The sequence below is a fragment of the Diaporthe amygdali genome, assembly GCF_026229845.1.
Source record: "Diaporthe amygdali strain CAA958 chromosome Unknown NODE_56_length_267093_cov_64_804720, whole genome shotgun sequence".
NCBI lineage: Eukaryota > Fungi > Ascomycota > Sordariomycetes > Diaporthales > Diaporthaceae > Diaporthe > Diaporthe amygdali.
Window position 1 is genome coordinate 169,724 of NW_026517076.1, and position 20,457 is coordinate 190,180.

A 20,457-nucleotide genomic window follows, 5' to 3' on the forward strand; every position below is an offset into this window, starting at 1 on the left:
AAAGTCAATGAAGTTGATTTTTCGTAGGATAACCGGTAACGAGGATGGGTGAAACTAGGCGAGGGAGTCGTCAGGGTAGTTGAGGTGGGAAGCATTACTTATACACCGTAACATTCAGGAAGCTCGGCTGGTAACCTTCATGCGTTGCGCCAAGCAGACATCCCCATGGGGCGAGACTAACACCCCGTGGGGAACGAGAGTGATTCTCTTGATTGGTCTCCCGAGAACTTGGAGTCCGCTTGGGGCGGCCGGGGAGAGTCAGGGCTGAAGGAAACCTACACGGACATAATCGATCTTCATCCACACAGCGGACTTATTGATTCAACGGGATCGGACATAATTCCCTGCTTGCAAGGATGTGATGATGCCAGAACGCTGTCTCATGAATCCAGCATGAATGATGAAGATAGCCTGCCATCCCTCTTCTGGCCGGATTTGCATTTGTCCCTCAGGCCAAACGCGGCTCAAAAGAACGTGGCTCTTTGGGGCATTAATGGGACAAGCCATGATAGTCATCGGACAGTTCAAAGACAGCTCCCGGCCGGACCCAGCGCACAATTGAAGATTCGAAAGAGCAGCAGGTTGGCGTATCGATGTCCTCGTGCTTGCAGCTTGGGACTGCTAAGGGTTTCGCGCGAAGATCCCAAGGGAGGTAGTTCTGTAAGTCCATCAGGGCCAGTAACCTGAAGTGCTAGTTGCGGATCTGTGCGACTAAAATGTTGAGACTTCAGGCAGCCGTACTGTCACAAGATCTTTCAGAATCAACATCGGAGTTCAGGACCGTTGAATCGAAATTTCATTATCCCGACTCGAAGGTGAGCCTAATTGGCTTCCCGTTGACACCAGACAATGGCCGATGCTTCACACACAAGACCATCTTTATCTTTAGAACTTCTTATCTTCTTGTACGATCTAGAGCATCGGAGAGGGTTCACATCTTCTTTAGCAGTGGATTCGGCTTTAAGCTAGATTTACTGTGATCCTTCCTGTATTCTTCCACGGTATTCAGGGAAGAGCTCGCAGACCACTCGGTCGAAGCTGGGCCATAATAATTTTGGCTTTTCATTGTGGTGGAACTTGAAAGTACTTGTGGCTTTTATGCGCCCCACCCCCTTCTGAATGGAAAGGGAAGAAAGGGAGAGAAGGGGGAGGGGGAGATAAAGAGAGCCGATCTCGTAAAATACAGTATTAACCCCCTCTTTATTTTCCATTCACCTTCATTGGCTGTCGTTCAGCCTGGCAAATCATGGTCTTGATTACCATTTTGCAATGGCCACTATTTCGCTAGCTAGTCATATTCAGCAACCCCTGTGGCTCTTGTTTTTATCAAGAATTTTCATACAATGACAATTGTCCGTTGTTGCCACTTCTCTATCTCGGCCGGTGATGTATACCCCTCAAGTGTGCCGACTCTTCTAAAGACGTTGTGGCGCAGCCCCGGCACACACTCCAAGAGAAGACACCATACTCTCATCCACAGCTCGTTCTTGTCTGAGTAGTGCGACTGATGACCGCGGAGGAGAAATACTAGATACTTGCCAGAGATAACATGGTAGCTGCCCAGCTTGATCTTCGGGTCGCGGCCTGTGTCGGTGATATTGGGAGCATGCTCTGGTAAGTCGCTCTTAGACTTGAGCGTGCCGGGGGATTCTTGCTGCTCACCAAGGCCCTCATGGCAGGTTTCGTCTTTCGGAGGCTCGTCAAAGTGAAGATAGAAAAGATCAAATCCCTCACTTGAATCTCTGCGGTATTCCAATGAACGAATCAGTCGCCTCGTCAATCCTCGCGCTGTAAGAGAGCCTGATCGCACTTGGCCGAACGGGTTGGTGGGGTCAACAAGACAGATACTATGATCGAGTACCTGAGAATCTAAAGGTCCTTCCTTTCTCAGTAACGAAGTATCTGTGAACTCTATGTTGCCGTCCATCGAAGCCCAGGACCATGACGGTCCTCTATATTCTAACGGACGTACCGCGTTCGTGCCTGTGACCCACCACATGCCGCGAACGATGTCACGGCGCCACAGACCTGCAATGTAGTCGCCGAGTATCGGCTGGAGACGTTGCGCAATGGCTGAGAACGCCGGCAGTTTGTCCAAGGTAACGGTCAGCGCCCTCCCGGAGTAGCGTTCAACGAGGTCGTAATAACGTAAGAGGATGTCTTCCGCGTCACATTTTGGAGCTTGGCTCTTCTGCCTGAGGATCCCATCGAAGAGTACAGGTGAGAGCTCTGGGTACTTCTTGTCAAGAATGTGCATTCCACGCATTCCATTAGCGCTTTTATACCCAGCTGGACATACCCAGTGGATTGAGTTTACACCATAGAACAAATGTCGTGGGGACAGTATATTCTCTTGGAGCGTCCACCCTCGACGAGCCAAAGGGCCATCTGCCTCCAACTGAAAGAGTGATTCTTCTTTCTTCGGGTCAAATTTCTCTACCCAAGCGGGCCAACTCTTGCCAGTAGTGGCTGGCACGACATCGATGTAAATGAGCCTCCGTTCTGCACTTCTACAGATATCTGATTCGCACGTTAGGAAGCCATCTGTGCTTTTGCTAGATGCCAAGGCTGATATAGTGAGTGTACAGTCGCGATAGACGGCGGTCATCGCCTTCGATTCTCGTTCCCAGTCTGCCCGGGAGCCTTGGTCGGAGCCTTGAAGGATACACAAACAGTCGATCCAGAGATAGCGGATTCCGAGCTCCCGCGTCACTTTTATGGCATCTTGGAAGTTTGCAGCGAGTGTTGCAAACGGCAGGCCGACGGTGAATTCCTCCAGATTTCCCCCGGCAAGCTTAGGGGTGACTTCACCGCCCCAACAGTGGCTGAGAGCGACGTACTCGGCTTTCGACCCTGGCTGCGGAACTCTCAGGCGGACATCTTTATAAGCAGGATGGACGCCAACATCGATGACCCTGGTTGGGAGCTGGGGCAGACGTGCAGACAAGCAATTATCATGCTGTTGCCTGCAGGCTCCCAACCACTTTCGAGCCAGGTTGAAGTTACCATTTGACCCAGTGTGAGGATCAACTGGGAAACTACCGACGCGATATCGGCCAAGCTGCAGATTTTGATCTGCAAGCAAGATCAGTCCTGAGACTGTACCCAAGCGGCCATCAAGGTGAATGACATACCTTCTGGGCCAGGGAACGTCCTCAACTTCAGCTTGAGCGTGGGCAATTCCTTGTCGCTCCTCCCCTGGCATCCCACGTGAACCATCAATATATCGAGCACATGAGGCTCCTCAATATTTCCGCCGTACAATTGACTAGTATTGATACACATACGCACTTTCGAGTGAGCCAAGTCTGGAAGCTCTTTGACTAGACGATACACGGAGATGGGACCACCGCGTTGACGCTCGAGCCCGCCCTTCGGCCATTTCCAGGAGTGCGTGTCCCGACCATCAACTGATTTGAAAAACTCCCATATCAAGCCACAGAATTCGCATCCCCCTTCTGCCGCCTGTTCGAGGCGCTCGAATGATGGGTGGTGTTGGTATAGCGCCTCTCGCGCTAACCAGGTGGTTGTGAAATAATTAGAGCCGTGGTGATACCGAGCGACCAAATCAATAAGGGATAATCCATTGCAGAACTGACAGCGTGTCATTGTTTTTACGGACACCAGTCGATTGAGATTAGATTATGCGTCAGAAAGTCTGGTGATGTTTGCGCTCGGCAAATGGCAAAGCAGTTGTGGGGAGTTGAACTGGCGCGGAGACATGCTGGTGCTCCTCAAAGACGGCCCCACTGCAGATAGCATGTGCATGTACTCAGGTACAGTCGGGTGTGGATGGGTGTAGCTTCGCTGACAGCCAGCCAAGCTTGGACAAGACGCATATAGTTGATTCTGGATTGCGACAAAGTCCAGACACCCAGCACTTGAATATTTATTTTGCAGTTCCATTGTCCAAATATTTTGAGATCACAAGTTGGCTGCGTCGCTCGTTATAAATACTACATTGACCGCAGCGAATCTATAATTGAGATGGTCAGCAGCGTCGTCTTTGACCCAAGCCTCCGACTCTTTATCAACTCAAGATAGTCAGAAATAATGAAATGGCATTACTTACGCCGCTGTAGCCGCGAAAATCTCGATTCGTCGCGCATTCGTTGTCAGAGCGAGTGCAAGGGAGAAACATGCCGAGAATACCGTAATGACTACAAGTTTTAGCGCATTGGATGACATGAAGAACAGAACGATGATCGATAACATTGGGAGTAGTGATGCGATCACTGTTGTGAAGATATCAGCCGCGCCGAAGAGAAGCGACTTCTTGTAGTGATAAATCGAGTCACCCAATTCGGGGCTCTCAGGGTCCTAATCCACACTTAGGATTAGTATTTCCATGTCGCTCTAAAAGGTTCAGTCTGTAGATATTGCCTCTGACCTTCAGCTTTTCCCCCAAGAATCGGTGAAATAAAGAAATAAGGGCTTCGAAGAAACGCGTGACCGGATCTTGGAGCAAACGGGGCTTTATGGCGATCAAATCTTCCTCGTCCTCCCAGGACTTCTTATCCAGACCCCAGATGGGGAAGAAGCCCATGTCTCGTCTTTCAAACCAATCTCTGAGGAACCTCAGGTCAGGTGAAGCGGGCCCGTCGAGTTTGGCAAGGGTAGCCAGCTTGAAGAGCTGGTCATCTAGTATCACTTCTATCAGTAGCTGTGGGGGGCTTAAGGGCATTTCGGATTCTCGTATCTCATACTGTAATCGTCAAGCTTTTCCCTGATCTGCTGCACCTTGCGCCACTGTTCACCTCCCTCCTGCTTCGTTTCGGTGTGAGCCAAAGCCCACCAGTCCTTAGTATAATACTGCCGAGCTGAATCAGTGGCGTTTCTCTCAGCAAGCTTCTCCAGGTCCTCTTGAAGATAAGTGATTTCAGCTTGACGGTAGAGCAGGTTCTGGTAGTTGAGGGCTTTGAATCGTTTCAGGATGGCAAATTCCTCATACTTGGCCATCAAGCGTGCAACTTTCGCGTATCCTTCCATGATTTCTCTCTAATCTTTTTGGGAAAGTTCTGGGGGAGGGGGAGGGGGTTCTTATCTCGGAGTCTCTTTGGAACTCAAGGTAGAAGGCTAGGGGTCGACACTTGAGTATTTGAAGTTGATGCCGGGGACCTGTTACCTATCTCCCAGGTGACCCCAAGTTCCCACAAAGCTATCCAGAGCCTCAATTGGTCTCAGAAGGCGCTTCTAGATGACGCTTACATACTGCGTAGGTAATTGTCTGTCTTCAGACCGCCCCTTTGGGGCTCAGCCCGATGCCGGTCACTTCAGAGACTTGTGTATGACTGCATGTACTGGCTGCAACATTCCAAGGCGAGACATCTATATGTAATGGGGGGTATAAAGGGGTAGAGCCTGCTTTAACATTGCATACTCTAGGCAAAATATCCAGACGTGGCAGGGCGCAGAGCTTGGTGGCGCCTTTAGTGCAACCACACCCTCCTCCACATTGGTCTGGGGTTTCTACACTTTCCCGTGGCTGCAGATGGCCTGAAGCCATTTGCATCTGCCTGACCTCCATGAGCCTCAATGGTTTGGCAGCCCTGGCAGTATATATGAGGTCGCCCTTGCCGGCAGCCTGAGAGCCTGATCCAAAATTTCTTGAGTGTTCTCTAAGATTGTTAGAAAACACTTTTATATGAGCTCCGGCTCTTGATAAATTCATTTTCAACAAACCCAGATAATCCGGCAACATGTCGAAACCTTTAGATGATGATACAAAGAAAAGGTTTATCGCGGAGGGAGGTTTGACGGTGGATAGTTACGAGGCGACAACAGACAGATTGGAGCAGGCGAATTTGAACATGAGGACTTTGCAGCGTATAGCTAATATGACCACCGGCGAGCCCTCACTAGTAGAAGAGGTCAAGGCGCTCAAAATCAAGGAGGTAATTGCGCATGACGACCAAACACCCAGCATATTGTAGGTTGCAAAGGCTAACATCTCCGTCTAGAGAATCGAAGCCGAAGAGAAGAAGGCAGAAGAACGGAAGACGTACGTGCGATGGGTGATCATCTACGATGGTCGTTTCGGATCCCGGCGCGTCATGGAAGTAGAAGTTGACGAGGGCGCCAATGCCAATTTCCTCACCAAAGGAATGGCCACCGACCGCCGATTCCGGGTTCAGTCTCTCGAGGAGGCCTTTAACGGTGAGACGGTCAATGGGGACGTCGTTTGTTATGAGTACGCCCAGGTGACCCTCTGGAGCCAAAACTCAGAGGTCAAGCCCATTGTGGCGGATTTCTATATCCTTCCTGCCAATGAGCCACCCAACGACCCCCGGATCGACAAACCAATTGTTGGACGCCATTTGCTGCGGGACGCTGAACACCTGCTGCTGACCGAGAACCCCAGGGATCCAGTCTGGTCCACCAAAATGGGGAAAGAGAGTGTAAGTCTCCCGATGAGGACACGCTCCTAGGGAATTGGCACATTCTCACACATTCTCAGGCGTATATGAAAGAGCAAAGCCAGCAGCAAGCGGCAAATGTGGAGGCATATCAAGCCAATCAATCACGAAACAGGGACGCGTCAAGAACCGAGGGTAGCAAGGACAAGCAGCAAAAGGGTGAAGACAATTCATCGCACCCAAAAGACAGGCAAGGCAATTAGATGCGTCTTTGGACTTGGTGATCTGGCAGTGTGTAAAAGGGATTACAAATGATGCGGTGTCACGGTAGACAGCATCTTGATGCTCTGTGCGGTTTTACAACAGTACACGGCAACAATAATCTTTCCTGGCATCCTTATTTTCTTCCCTTCTTATATTGGATCGTGGAATCTGTCGGTGCGCGTCGGAAGGACATCATTCTCTATCGCTCGTATGCTAGGTGGCAAGCCGCAATCCATTAGAGTTTACGAAACCCCAATGGGGCCTGCAGCATCTCAGGGATGAGGATTGTGTTCAGATGAAGGGCATTGTCAGGAAATGACATCACACGCCGATATCGAAGAGCTGTACGGGAGCTCTGATGAGATAAGCGATGACCCCGCCAAACTTTGTTCAACTGAAAGTCAAAGACCTCAAACCATCCGTTCGGCAGCACCTAGCCGACGGACGTGGAAACGGGACCAGTCCACTGGAACAACCTTAACTTTCACTCGGCGCAGCCATGCAAGGGATCATGATATCTGGAAATGCGTTTAGGATTTTCTGAAAACTTCAAGTCCGTAACCTAGGGCGGTCGAACTGTCATTTCCCCCTTTTCGCTGTACTCACTACTCATCTAGCCTCAGATTTGGGGCCTCGCCCTTTCCGTGCTTCACGGCTGATGACGATGGTACGCGACTTACTGGATACTTGTGGCTGCATTTTTCTAAAAGATGACACATGATGGGGTTTGCTAGATTATTGCTTTACGGACACCATGGCACGCACGGATGGTCGACATCACTGCCCAAATCCGATCCTTGACCTCGCAGCGAAAAGGAAAGTACCGGCTTTTTGAAGGTCACACCAGGTCCTACACGCTGTAGCCCTTGTAGCCGCCTTGAACCGTCAGCGGATGGTCAAGCCCATAGTTTGCGATTAGCCCAGGAACAGTCGCCTTTGCTGGGCCCTACGCATTTCCCATATCAGCACCGTACCTGACGTATTCCTCTCTCATCGCACTGCTTAATCCGACGAGCTCGCACGCGTGCCACTATCACACTGCCAATTGCATTCTCACTGAGTGCGCATCTAGTTCTACTTTCTGGGTTTCGATTCTATACTCGTCTGCAGCTACCCTCCTGCCGGCCAGGTTCGCCCTTACACCTCTTGTCACTTTGTCAGTCCGTTGCTTTTCAAATTGCTTCCATCGCACGATCTGCCCGCCTTCCACCTCCATCCACCACCACCACCCCCAACCAACGACGTCTGCTTCCACAAACAAGTTGAAACGCGCCTGCCAGTCCCGCCCTCTGCGCGCCTCGCGCCTCACGCCCCACGCCTCATCTACCATGCAAACGCATTTTCAGGCGACCTGCCTCTCTACTTCAGGCTTCTTTGCGTCCCAGTCTCACCGGGCTCGTGACTGGGAATCCACCAAGTAGCCACGCGGGTTGGGCTACTGCCGCAGAGTCGGCGCCCACGCCCCGAGGCTGACATGGCGTCTGACCTGGATACCATCACATACAAGGTCAACTTGGAGCTCTATAGGAACAATACTACCCACAACTTCCGTGCATTCTCCAATCATTTGGTGGACGACGGTATCCTCAGCGAACAAGAGTTTGACCAGTACCGCCCGGAAATTGGCACACTCTTTGATCAATGGCGCAAGGGCTCGCAAACCCAACAGAACCAACAACAACCCTTGAGCCCTGAGTCGCTACCTCCACAGGGAACACCGCCTAAGAACACCGCCAGCTCTCCACCCCAAGATGTTCGTCCGGACTGCGGCGTGGAGACACTAGAGGAAGCTGTTAAACTCATTGACAAAAGCGTTAGTCACCACAAAAACGCCCCTCCCAGCTGTCATCACTTAGCTAACGTGAACACCAGGGGCCACTGTTAGATCCTCACACGGCGTCTCTTTACCAGCCTGGGAAGACGAACCATGACTCTGTACCCGTGGCCATGAGCAAAAGCTCGTGTTCCCAGAGCTACATACGAGCTGAGACACTGGAGCTGAATAAGATCGATTGGACGGGGAAGACTGTCACTCTCCGATGGAAGAGCGCGGCCATGCGTGGGGACGAGGACCAAAGGGTGCAGCAAACTTGCTTCCAAGTGGTCCACAAGACGGAGGCCACGCAGGCGGGCTTTCATTTCGACATGTTGGTCGGAAATGATCATGGCCTTCCTCTCCAGCAACAAGTTAGGGCTCTTGGAGCCGAGGAGACTAGTTCGGCCGACTCGTCGGTCGTCGACGGCACTGACGATAATCCGACTCAATCGTCTGACGAACTCGACAGTGACACCGAAAGGCGCCAACTATCGCTACCATCTCGCGGTCCTCCTCCACCATCCCGCATCGCCATGTTCTTTTTTGAGGGGCCAGATGCACGTCGAAACTGTGTGGACGTCTATAGGGACCTCCAACCTGGAAGGCATGCGGACTCAACGGCAGTTGAGAGCTCAGGTGGACGCTCGATCGAGTCGCGAAGATCTGGCTCTGGAAAACGAAAGCTAAGCCATGGCGACAATTCCGAAGGACCTTCAAGGAGAAACCGTCCTTTCGGAGAATAAGCGGAGTCATAAGGCGGTTTGGCCTCGCGAGAGAGAGACATCGAGGCTCGGGCTACCGACGTCCTTGTCAGCGAAGGCTCGTTTAAGGCTGGGAAAAGGCCAGCTAGGTTTCTCGTCTGCCCACACACTGACCAAAGAGTTATGTGAGCTGCGTTAGGCCACAGGGCAATATGCATTCTGGGCGTTTGGATAGACAAGAAAATGGCTGTGTAAAGGAAAAGAATGGCTAGGAGCTTCTCATTGTTTTTGTAAATGGCGTTTTGGAATTGGGCTGGGGGCAACTCCAGCCAGTGATGCAGGGCGTTGGTACCTAAGCCCCCGGTTAGACAAGTCATCTTCTCTGTAACCGCCCCGGACACGGGGCGAACGCCCTACCGCTTGGTTCGTCGGCTCCGATATATGGTTTGATTCGTGTATATAGACATAGTCTTGGATATATTCGAGTAAACAAGGAGGATTTTGACTCTTTTTGCACGACGGCTCCAGACGACACCTGAGTTGCTCTCGAGAGCTTCTTTTATTCCGCCGGTTTGTTCCGAATTAAATCGAGGCGACCTGTGTGCTTTTGAAAGTGGAAAGGGGCAACTCCGGCTTTGCCGCAGTTTCGAGGCGATATTCATCCGGCGACTCGATCCGGCGACTCGATCCAGCGACGCAACGGATCAGACTCTGGGCTTTCTTCCCAGGTGAGCGGAGCAAGTCCGCTCCTGGTTTACAGACAGAAAACTTGTTGGATCGAGTTTGAAAATAATCAGCTGAGGGTTACACCGTACACGGGATGACGGAGCCTTGATAATTTCTGCGAGGACGTGGCGTGCATGATGCACAACCACAGGTACCTGGGAACTTCCTAGCCGCATACCTACTACGTGCGGCGCGCCAAATCGTAAGCATCGACCAATAAAGAAATATGCACTTGACAGAAGGAATATGCGGATTCAAGGTTAAGCAGGCACTCACAGGCTACAAATTATTCTATCATCAATTGTATGGAGAACAAGTTCTACCACCTGTGTGTGTGGCGCCCTCATCTGAATTGCTTCACCACACCAGACCGGGGAGACATCCCATAGGCTTCGGGTGCTTCAGCAACAGAGAAAAGGTCAAGGGTACTATTCACATATTTGGATGAAGTTCACCGGATCCTAAACACTGCTTTCAATCTCTGCACCCCTCTCTAGAGCACTGGACGGCCCCAACCTTAACTCACTGTTCAAGCACAGTTCAAGACCGCCTGCCATTCGTACGTCACTGTTTTCTTCAGTCTTGCTTCTTCAGGTTCGTCAGCCACTGACTCGAAGTCCTGCGTGAGAAGAAGCAATCCACACTCGGACAGGGACCCCAGACATCCACAGACCATTCGTTTCTTTGTCTCGTTAATGCAGGTCAGCAGAACTTCGAATATTCCAAGACCGACCGTTATGATATCAGCATTCTGACTCATCTGCAACGACCGAAATGTACTCGGAATAATGGCTTCTGGCGCCTTTGACAGCTGCCAGGTCTCAGAGAAGCCGGCAAAAAAGCAATTGGAAAACATCGAAAGATACCTCTCGTTGTAGTTCAGAGGCCTGATGTCTCAGGACGGAAAATGCAGATAATCGATTTATTGAGGTGGCATGTCCCACTGACACCGAGAGAAAAAGAAAGTCGGCCATGAAGCGAGCCGCTGTTTAAGATGACAAGAGAGGCAGACCGCAGGCAGGTGACACCAACATTGGATGTTGATCAGCATGATAGTTTGACCTCCCATGAGAATATCGAACCATTCCCAGTGAAAGAGGTGAAGGGTACGTCAAATACGAATACATTATGCGAGGATCGTATCTGGGGGGCTGAGACTAAACAAGTCAGGAAAACAGAGACGAACATACAACTTAAGTCACTTATGTCTCAAAAGACTCTGACACAAAGTAGGCGCTGGCCATGAGCGTGACAGATGCGAAGTCTTGCTCGGGGTCTGATGCTCGTCAAAACCTCAACCGTTGCCACTGGCCAAGTCGTCTCCCCGTATGACTGGGAAGCAAGAATGGGAACCCGTCCCACTAAACGCTCAAGAAACAACTGAGTGAAGCTGTCTCGTCTGGCACCTTGACCAGCACCAGCGCTCTTGACTAGGGGGCGGGAGTGAATGTAATAGTGATCGGGAGCCAGGAGGCGGACCAGTAAAGTATACGTGAGAGGAGACCAAGAAGAGAGCAGACTGAAGGAATCGACGTGGGTGATCGGCATTTAGCAGTGACCCATTCGACAGTGATGTATGTACGACCACTTCTACAACAAGAGCACGTGAGGCAATCAATTGAGTTCAACCGAATATCATTTTAACCCATTCACTTGGGTCCAGTCTTCTTGATGTAGACTGCAAACCAGCCCAGCTATGAGGGCTGGTTGAGATTCTATCTTAGGGCCTGCGTGTAAGAACGCAAGGCGGTTCTTTTCTTTCATCCTTTCGTTGAGCCATCGTGAACTGATCCAGCCGTGGTCCTCGGTTAAAGATCGTTTGCAAAGCTCACAAAATGCTATGCTACTCATGTGCGCGCTCACTTCGACGCGCTGCACTTCCAATGCACATTTTTCTGCTGCGCACGTTGCCTTTCCATATAAACGCCTGATCCATGCGAATGCGGATGCGAATGAGTCTTGATCGTGTGATCTTGTAAAATTACAAGCCACCTCGCTGTGGTACGGGACCAAAGTAAGGCGGCCATGCGTGTCGGCTGTCCATTAATATCCATGGGGCCAACGGTTGCCAACGGTTCAGCTGCCTCGAATCGCGAGATCCGGTATACTTCTAGTTGACCAGATTCGGATATCGCTGCTGGCTAGGCACGGATGGTACGGGTGTCATGCCCTGATTCCGTGAGTTCCCAGCGTAGGCGGGCTGGTTCCGATATTCGGGCACAATGCCGGTGCGATAGTCATCCCGCCGACCGATTGGCTGGTAATGCATTTGGCTCGGAGCAATTGCTGGTAGATGATAGCCCTGCAAGCTGGTAGACGGCGGCGGGTTGAGAAGAGTGTGGACATGCCGGATTGGTCTGTAAGGACTGTCACGCTGCTGCAGGTAGACTGAAGGAGAGTGAGAGATGGGCGTTGCGAAACCGTTGTGGGGAAATTGCTCGTGAAGGGGCGAAGATCCGTTGTAGTTTGTGGTGCCGCCAAGTGTGTTGATCGGGCTGAGGCGTTTCGTGGGAGTGGCGTAAGTCGTGTTCGATGTGGGAGGATAATGCGAGGTCGGTGTAGTGAGAGCCGGGGCGGATGGCATGTTCGGTTGTGACGATCCACTGTTCGCGGGAGCCCAAGAAGTCGTCGGAGGTGCATAGACGGTCGACATGGCTCGCATTCCTGGCTCCAGTGGAGGCAGAGAGAGCGTCACGGCTTGCGGCATCGAGTATGCAGCCGAGGGGTACTGCGACTGAGTCACTGGTGGTGCGTGATGTGCGGTGTTCAGTGTGAGGTTTGGAATAGGCAACCGTCGAGGATCTGGGGGCGGGTTCGTGTTCGGCGTCGAAGACGTGACCAGCGGTCCTTGCAGAGGTGCCCTGTAAGCACGCTTCGCCGGCGGATCGACAGCCTCTTCGTCCCAAGATCTCTTCCTGTTGTTGCCAAGGTCGGGCCTGTTCGCCAATGGCGAAACGTTGGTCCCGTTGCTGCTTGACATGAACAGAGGTTGGTGATAGCCCGTGTTGTGATTGGACGAGAGGGTAGGAGGCGACACCTTGGGAGACCTCGATGCGAAGAGGGCTTGCGTGGCCTGGAGCGAGCTTGTCGGGGATGGCAAAGGAGAATAGCCCTTCCCTATCGTAGGTGAGGGAATGAACAGTGTCGGGGATGGTGGTATCATTGCTGGAGACGCCGGCTTGGTTACTCGTGCCCAGAATTCGAAGTATGCACCCAGCTTGTCGAGCCACTCCTCCCACTGTTCTTTCGATGCAAGTAAAGCATATCTCATGTTGCTCAAAAATTCGACCTCCATAACGTGGATTTCCTGCACAGAGATGCCCGACACCTCGGCCCAGGTTTTGTTGGTATAAGTGTTGTCGTCCAAGACTGCCCACCGTGTCAGCGACTGAGAATTCACAACTGAGACGTAGCAGTTTCTGGTGATACTCACATTTGTTGCCCAACATCAAAGCCACAGTCAGCAGCCTATATTCACTCCCAGGCCGCCCTCTCACAGATGGGTTCGTCATCTTGAGCCGGTAAACAAACATCAAAGCCAGCAAGATCACGTTCTGTGTGACTTGCGTGGTGGACAGGACTGTTTGTACCCATTTCTTGAAAGCCTCAGCCGGGAAGGCAGTTTTGGCCAGATATGGTAAGGGCGTCTCTTTGGAGGTAGATCGGATTGTCTCAGCGGTTTCTAGTATCTTTGGAGACTCGAACCAGAAGAGACAAGTCAACTATACTCGGAGGTTAGCTACCAAATCGGTCTCATTGTTGGGGAATATTGGGTCAAGCTCACCTGGGCAGCAAAATCGGCCAAGTTTCCTCCTTTTGGGCTGATGCAGGCGGGGACCTGCAAGCTGTGGAGGACCATAGACTGAGCATCTCCATTTGCAGAGTTGGTACCTGAGGCTGGATGACTGGAGTGTGTGGAATTTGGTGTCGAGGGGCGGGTTGGTAGTCTCGATCCAGGGTGTGAGGCCGAATTGACCAGATGGCGGGCGTGTGGAGCAGCTTGTGGTTGATACTGCTGATAGTGGTTCTGTGCAGGGTACCTATCATAGCTCTCCATGCCGTTGTGAGCTTCTTGTGCGTATGGCCGAGATCTCTCGATCTGGGCCAGCGAGTGATGCTCATGGGCTGGCAGACGGCTGTCGTATGCTACTGCCTGGGGTCCATGGTAGACCGCACTCATTTTGTATCCTGGGTGCGTACCAAGGCCGCCCGTCGAGCGATGAGCAACCTTGCCTGCAAATCGTTGTGAAGAAAGTGGCGTCCACTTTTGGTAACTCGAAGATCGTGGAGGAGAGGAACGGAAGCCGTTGTTTAAAATGGTCGAAGTCAATGTCGAAGACATGGAATTGTGTGGGGAAAAAAGAAGAGGTCGACAAATTGAGAGAAATTCGTTCGTTTGATCTTCAGAGTGCCTTGATGGCTTGAGGGGGGACCGTGGTTCAAGTTGTATAAAAGTTTCCGAGTCGATCGACCATTGTCAAAAATTCGTGGGGTTGCCCGTTCGTATTGTCCTTCGATCGCGGTTGGTCATTCGAGGGAATTGTCGATAGCGTTTCGCCGCCTATTCACACAATGGACGAAGGCCAAAGTTTCCCAACACCTCTTCCTATTGTTCACTTTTGAGTCAATGCCCAGTCAGATGCAGCTACTGACATTCCCGCCGGACTGATCACGATTTGCCCCTTGAAGGACAGTGACGAGATCAACTAGGTAGGTATCGGGTGAACCAGCAGCACCCGGTTGACCAGGTGACCGTCTTCACTAGCTCTCGTGCCCCACCAAGAGAAGCCGTCCCTTTCACAGGAGCCTCGATGTCTGCTGGTGTCTTGCTGGGAGAGGTCCGGAATGTCGATCGAGCTTCACAGACAAGAAGCCACCTTGGTTCGAGGGGCCTCGGGTCGAATAGAGGTTCGGGAGGTCGGTCTGGCCTGGCTGGCGGACGCAGGCCTGGTCTTCACGGACGGGTAGGCCCTGCTGTAGCTCGACTAGAGCCACAATGGGTTCGGAGGACAGCAACGGAAAACGTCTGGACGGGCAGACACGAAGCACGGTGGAGGCGGGCTCGATACTGTCGACTTTCCAACACGAAGTCAAGAGTGGATGGTGGAGGGCGGGCGGCGGTAAGGTTAGAACTGGAATGGGGTGGAAACAAGGCTAGCTCGACAACAGCTTTGGAGTCTGGGCGCCAGAGGAGGAAGAGACGAAGGGAAAGCGACACAATTGAAGCAGCTCGAAAGATTAAAAGAGAGATTAGCCATTACCGTACACATTAGTCCGTATATTTGCTTCATTCTTCACTCTCTGTCAAGTGTGGTGCCAGTTCCAGAACCAGTTCCAGTTCGACAGGGAATGTGGATGTGGAAGTGGAAGGAACGAGGCACGGCCTGGATTGGATTGGGCTGGGCTGGATGTGTAAGTACGTATGTACGTATGTACATGTCCCTTACGCTTGCGCTAGAGGTACTGAAGTACCTTTTTTTTTTTCTGGGGCCCTTGCCCAGGCCCTGCCTGCAGTCGTCTGGGTCCTCCACATGCCCTGTTGCTTTGACTCTACTTAGCACTCTGCCACTCCGACTGGGCCGTGGTGACTGGGTGATCGGGGGATCGGTTGGTAGTGGGCGGTGGCCCTTCTCCCTCTCCTTTGCGACCCCCCTCCCCTGCATCTATGACCCAGGGGGGTGCGAGTGGAGTACATAGTAGTGGTAGTTAGTGGACGGATGGAGGGATGGAGGGATAGAAAGAACGAGCTACGAAACGAACGGGGGCAAGCACAACAGACAAGCAAGAGACATCGCTTCCCCTTCCCGGCCATGCGTGCATGCATGCATTCGTCCAAGAGACTTTGACTCCGTCCACTTGGGGGCGCCTCGTTCATTTGCCTTGATGCTTTCATGTGCCGCCAGGTCTCAACCTACCCGGATGCCGTAGGGGACAGGGCAGGACAGGGCAGGACAGGGCAGGACAGCTGTTCACAGCCATCTCGGCCCGGTTGCAAGCCTCGACACATATGCACAGTATATACTGTCGAGAGAGAGATACGTCTCTCCATGGTACGGATTTAGTTTTCCCTGGACAAGGGAGAACGGGTCCCGTGTGCTTGTGCCCTGGGAGTGGGTAGTTCTTGTTCTCCTTGGCAGTCCCCAGCCGTCATTCTGCACATGTAGGTTGTAGACTAATCACGGAGTGGACTAGACCTCGGGTCAGGACACCAGTCTACGAGGTGCAAAAAAACCCATGCATGCAGTACGTAGCTACGTACACACTTACATACATACATACATACTTTTGGCCGAGGGAAGCTGGAGGTGTGAGCGGAGGGCAGACGAGACGAGAGGAGGCGATGGGTCGAGCTGACTTTCGACGGTGCAAGCCGAGGAGAGGTCCGCTTTGGCTGGTTGACACTGTGCCCACTGGCCGATCCATGGATCTCAGGCCAATGGCGGTTGTCTGATCCAGATAGCTACGGCCATAGGCTGATTGATTGACGATGATCATGGCAATGGGAAGAAAGGGTCAGCATTGACGAACGCTACCCAAGTTTCTTTGTAGTACATGGGCATCTGATCCGGCACTGTACACTGACTGACTTGACTGCAACTATCGTTGTCAAGTCAGTAAGTCAGTCAGACATTGACCTGTCATTGTCTACCATGTACTGCGGTACCTGTCTGGCGGGATAGCGTCAAGCTTGCTGTGGGTACTTTGGTACACCTGTTCGATTGCTCTCTTCCACAGTACTCAAAAAGTAATGAAAGGAAGTCTGTCCCCATCCACACCAACCCTATTTCAATCAGAACCAAACTCCTAGACTCCAAGCTCGCTACAGGCCACACGGATGGACCTAGCCAAGATGACTGTGCCGATTGCGTTTCGTTGGATATATACATAGTATTGAACAAGGATGCATAGCATCGAAAATGTGAGAACAAGGGAGAACGCAAAGACAGTGCAATGCCGACTTTGGTTCAAAGCCAAGACCCGGTGGGGGGAGGGGCACAGAGAGAGAAGACCAAAGAAAAAAAAATAGGCTTGCCGTATTTTACCCTGGCTGCCGCAACGATGGTTGGCGGTCTTTTTGCTCCAGGCCGGGGGCTCAACCTCACAGCTCAGCTGTCTCTGTCCTCCTGCTTCATCAGGCTGTCTACCCGCGGGCAAGTGAAACTTTGTCGGCAGACCCGCGGCCGTTGTCGCCTCGATTAGCGCGGGCTGTGCCCGTTCCTGGAGGCCGTCTTGGATGCAAAATGGTCAGCAAACCTGCAGTGTGGGTCGGGTTGCGCAGGCGTTGGGAAACGACCCCATTGTTGGTTGCTGGCCGATCCCAAGCTGGAATTCCAACTTTGGACATGTAGGCCGACGGAGCCACGGTCGTCCAGGAACCTAAGCCCGTTGCCCTGACATCTCCCATCTCCTTCTGACGTTCGTCATCTCGTTCATAGAGGCGCATCCTCTTTTTCCCACCTAATCGGAATCGGCACGTGGCTGGGCCTCGTATGAGGGGGGATCTAATACGGATCTGTAGGTTTCGGCATGGCTCAGGGGTTGAAGGGAGACGTGACCAAGGCAAGGAGACATGACCAACAAAGCAAGGATCAAGAGGGATGGCGATATCTGCCGGGCCAAAGCCTGGATCCTGCTACGTTCCACATCGAGCAACGCTCAACTTCACTACGCGGACCGGATCCATATCTTCAATCCCCAGCTGGGAGGAGGTGGAATGGGGAATGGATCCAAGGGGTGTTGATCAGATGAAAGGGCTATCGAATGACGGTGCTGCTACTAGATTGCGTATCCGAGAGTGCTGTGTTTTGACCCTGTTCCAGCAGTCATCATCCACGCATCACTCATATGAGAAATGCACCCTCCTGATGGCCCGTAATGTGGGAACAGATGCAGTTAAGTCACGATGCTGCAGGGTTCACATTTGGGATGGGGAGCGTCTCGAACGGCAATCCCGCCGAGGCATCTGACCCCCCAAAGAGACATGCTAGTGGGCACGAAATTTCGGAGCGCCCAACATAGCGCATCGAGGCCACTGTGACGAGGCTGAATGCACCCCATATTGGTCCATTGGGGTTTCAAGGAAGGGGCACAGGCGACAGGATCACCTCTGACAGTCTGAAGAAAACAGACGACATGGTCTCTCGTATCACGTTTCTGTATCCCCCCCCCTCCCCCAAAAAACCAAAAGGTTTGTTTGAGACTGGGTAGCCAGCCTTGCCCTTTTTCGGCGTAAGATACCGAAAAGAACCGGCGCAGTGCTGCGCGCCTGCTGTGCCGATGCGACCCAAAGGGGCTCCGTGAATCGAGACAGGCTGTGACGCTATGTCGCCACGCAACACAACGCAACGCAACGCACCCGCAACGCAACGCCGACAGCTCCATGGGCATTGGCGATCTGGGTTGATTGCGTTGCGGCTGGGGGGTCCGGCTTTGTGAGCTCGCTTTGCTTTGCTTTGCCTTCTTGCTTCGCCTTCGCTACGCGCAAGCACTTGTGCCATGCCTAGGTAGCCGGTTGGTTTGTCAAGGCGCCCGCCATTGGCTCGCGCCACCTGCGTGCTGCTGAGCTGCCGAGTTATTAATGGCAGTGGAATCATCGTGGCTCCAGCTCCAGCTGGTCTGCTCGTCTGGCCCGGTCACAGGCCCGAGCCCCCAGCATTCTGGTTGGCTCGGTTGGCGACTGCTGGGTGACAGGATCGATGTCCGACCTGGACATTAGAGCTAGCTAGCTGGCCCGGGTCGCATTCATCTGGGCGCTCTCAGACTTCTCACATCAGACCAGGCAAGACGCAAGAGGAATTTGGCTTGACGCCGCGTTATGCTGCACCAGGCATCATTCCCTGCTGAGTGGGCGCTCCGTGAGAGCTTGCGCAAGGCTTGCGGAAGACCACACTATCAAACTGTGCAACTTGTCTCTGATTGGTGCCTCCTGCATCCCGACGGCCATCCCCCCTCAGACAGGCCCCGAAGCAACCGTTTTCGCAAAGGTGCAAACGTGTGACACACCACCAAAGCGGAGCAGGGGTGCGGGCATCATCAAGTCGGGACGGGTTTCTGGCTGGCCGTTTGCGAGATTCGAAGCGGCCTGGGCGGCAGGCGGGGTGGGGCATAGAGACAATGAACGGCCGGGGATCAGCGTTTGTAGGATGTGTGTGGAATCGGGCATCGCGCTCCCTTGTGTCTGATAGTGGTGGTGGTGCGACGAGAAGTCTGCATGATACCTATCTGACGAGACCCCCTTTTCTTTTTGGATGCAGCGGTGCGTGACCGCAAGTGGTTTAACAATAATTTGAAATGCGTCCCCCGCGAGCCTGATGCAGGGTTGAGGGCATCAATACTCGCTCGCAGAAGTGGCTCACTGGTAAGGGGCTCGGGTTTTTTTTGCTCTATCCCTCTCTCTCAATGGCGGGATCGTACCCTGGTCAGCAAGCCTGATACTTTTGTCCTAAGCCAGCGGCGGGCGGACTTGTCATGCCCACGTATCCGTGTTGCCGATAAAGACTTATCATTAGGGGCGTAGACCCGAACCAGCCAGGTCGGTTGCCCTGTCGGCCTTGGACCGAAGACGAAAGGGTGTGATGTGATTGCTCGAAGCGCTTGCAGCAGGAGTTGCTCATGGAGTGAGTGGCTGTAGTGCGTCGTCCTTTATTCCTCCTTTCCCGCGTCAGGTTGCAGCCGTCTCGTCGCCCGACTTTGACCGCGCAACACCAGAAAGGCTGTGTGCTTTAGGATCGGCGTCGATGCAGTACATTTAGTCATGCTCAACTAAGGCAAGGCGAGCATGGTCTGCCCCTTGGGTGACGGCAGATGCGAGCCGTCTCGAACCGTGTTGAAGCAACCGAGCTGAGCTGATACGCAGGCAAGACCAGTCACAACCGTGCCTCGATGCGCAAAAGGGCGGGCTGCCGGGCATAAGGGCCGGAAGTGTCGGTCGGGATAACAGGAGCTCCATCAAACGACGTCGACGTGCCGACCCCTGTCACCGACAGCAGAAAGCTGTACTATATCTCGTGATGACATACATCAGATACTTCCATGACGGGGGATCCGCCGCGACAAGAGAGGCCCATCCATCGGTCGAAGCGCCGCACATCACAATGCTGTCGATGTCGGTTTCATTAGTCGGCCTTGGAAGTCCGAGACCACTCGAACCTAACCTGACCTGACCCGAACCGACCAGGCAACAACAGCAGCCCTGACCAGGCCAGGTAGGTGGGAGCGAAGTTGTTGGGTGAGCACCGGTACCGTTCGTTGTTGAACAATGTGGGCAGAGACAGGTCTCGTCTGGTTGGATTGGATGAGACGTGGGCCAGGCAGGATTGTGGAATTGGAGCTAGCTCCCATGTTCTTGCAAGGTTCAGACTAATTAAGAGCCTGCAGCAGGGTGACGCGACAGAATCGCTCACGCGTAAATTGGATTTTTCTTTCTCGTTGCCCACACTCTTGGCCCGTGCAGTGCAGGTTTGTTCGTCTACCTTCCCAGCCATGCCTAGACGGTGGCTCCAGTCTTGGTGGTGGCTGTCGCCGCCGAGAGGCTCCGCTTGAGTCCGCCCGAGCCAGGAGAGGACGATTCATGTCTGAGCGGGACCAAGAGTTA

At 52.8% G+C, this 20,457-nt stretch overlaps 4 protein-coding genes across 4 annotated transcripts; 2 read left to right on the top strand and 2 right to left on the bottom strand.

The window, feature by feature from the left end:
• Positions 1 to 3,649: 3,649 nt before the first annotated feature.
• On the bottom strand, positions 3,650 to 4,989 carry J7T55_011162 (uncharacterized protein; the record flags this gene model as incomplete). Its single annotated transcript, XM_053135570.1, has 4 exons — positions 3,650 to 3,749; positions 4,073 to 4,320; positions 4,391 to 4,641; positions 4,707 to 4,989. 4 exons carry the CDS (start codon positions 4,987 to 4,989, stop codon positions 3,650 to 3,652), a joined length of 882 nt encoding a protein of 293 aa, XP_052986801.1.
• Positions 4,990 to 5,699: 710 nt separating this feature from the next.
• On the top strand, positions 5,700 to 6,619 carry J7T55_011163 (uncharacterized protein; the record flags this gene model as incomplete). The annotated part of the gene is made up of 3 exons (XM_053135571.1): positions 5,700 to 5,894; positions 5,961 to 6,398; positions 6,458 to 6,619. The coding sequence occupies 3 exons, from the start codon at positions 5,700 to 5,702 to the stop codon at positions 6,617 to 6,619; spliced, it is 795 nt and encodes a 264-aa protein (XP_052986802.1).
• Positions 6,620 to 8,094: 1,475 nt separating this feature from the next.
• On the top strand, positions 8,095 to 9,179 carry J7T55_011164 (uncharacterized protein; the record flags this gene model as incomplete). The annotated part of the gene is made up of 2 exons (XM_053135572.1): positions 8,095 to 8,433; positions 8,493 to 9,179. 2 exons carry the CDS (start codon positions 8,095 to 8,097, stop codon positions 9,177 to 9,179), a joined length of 1,026 nt encoding a protein of 341 aa, XP_052986803.1.
• A 2,794-nt stretch (positions 9,180 to 11,973) lies between these two features.
• J7T55_011165 (uncharacterized protein) lies at positions 11,974 to 14,043 on the bottom strand (the record flags this gene model as incomplete). Its single annotated transcript, XM_053135573.1, has 3 exons — positions 11,974 to 13,232; positions 13,297 to 13,585; positions 13,648 to 14,043. The coding sequence occupies 3 exons, from the start codon at positions 14,041 to 14,043 to the stop codon at positions 11,974 to 11,976; spliced, it is 1,944 nt and encodes a 647-aa protein (XP_052986804.1).
• Positions 14,044 to 20,457: the final 6,414 nt, after the last annotated feature.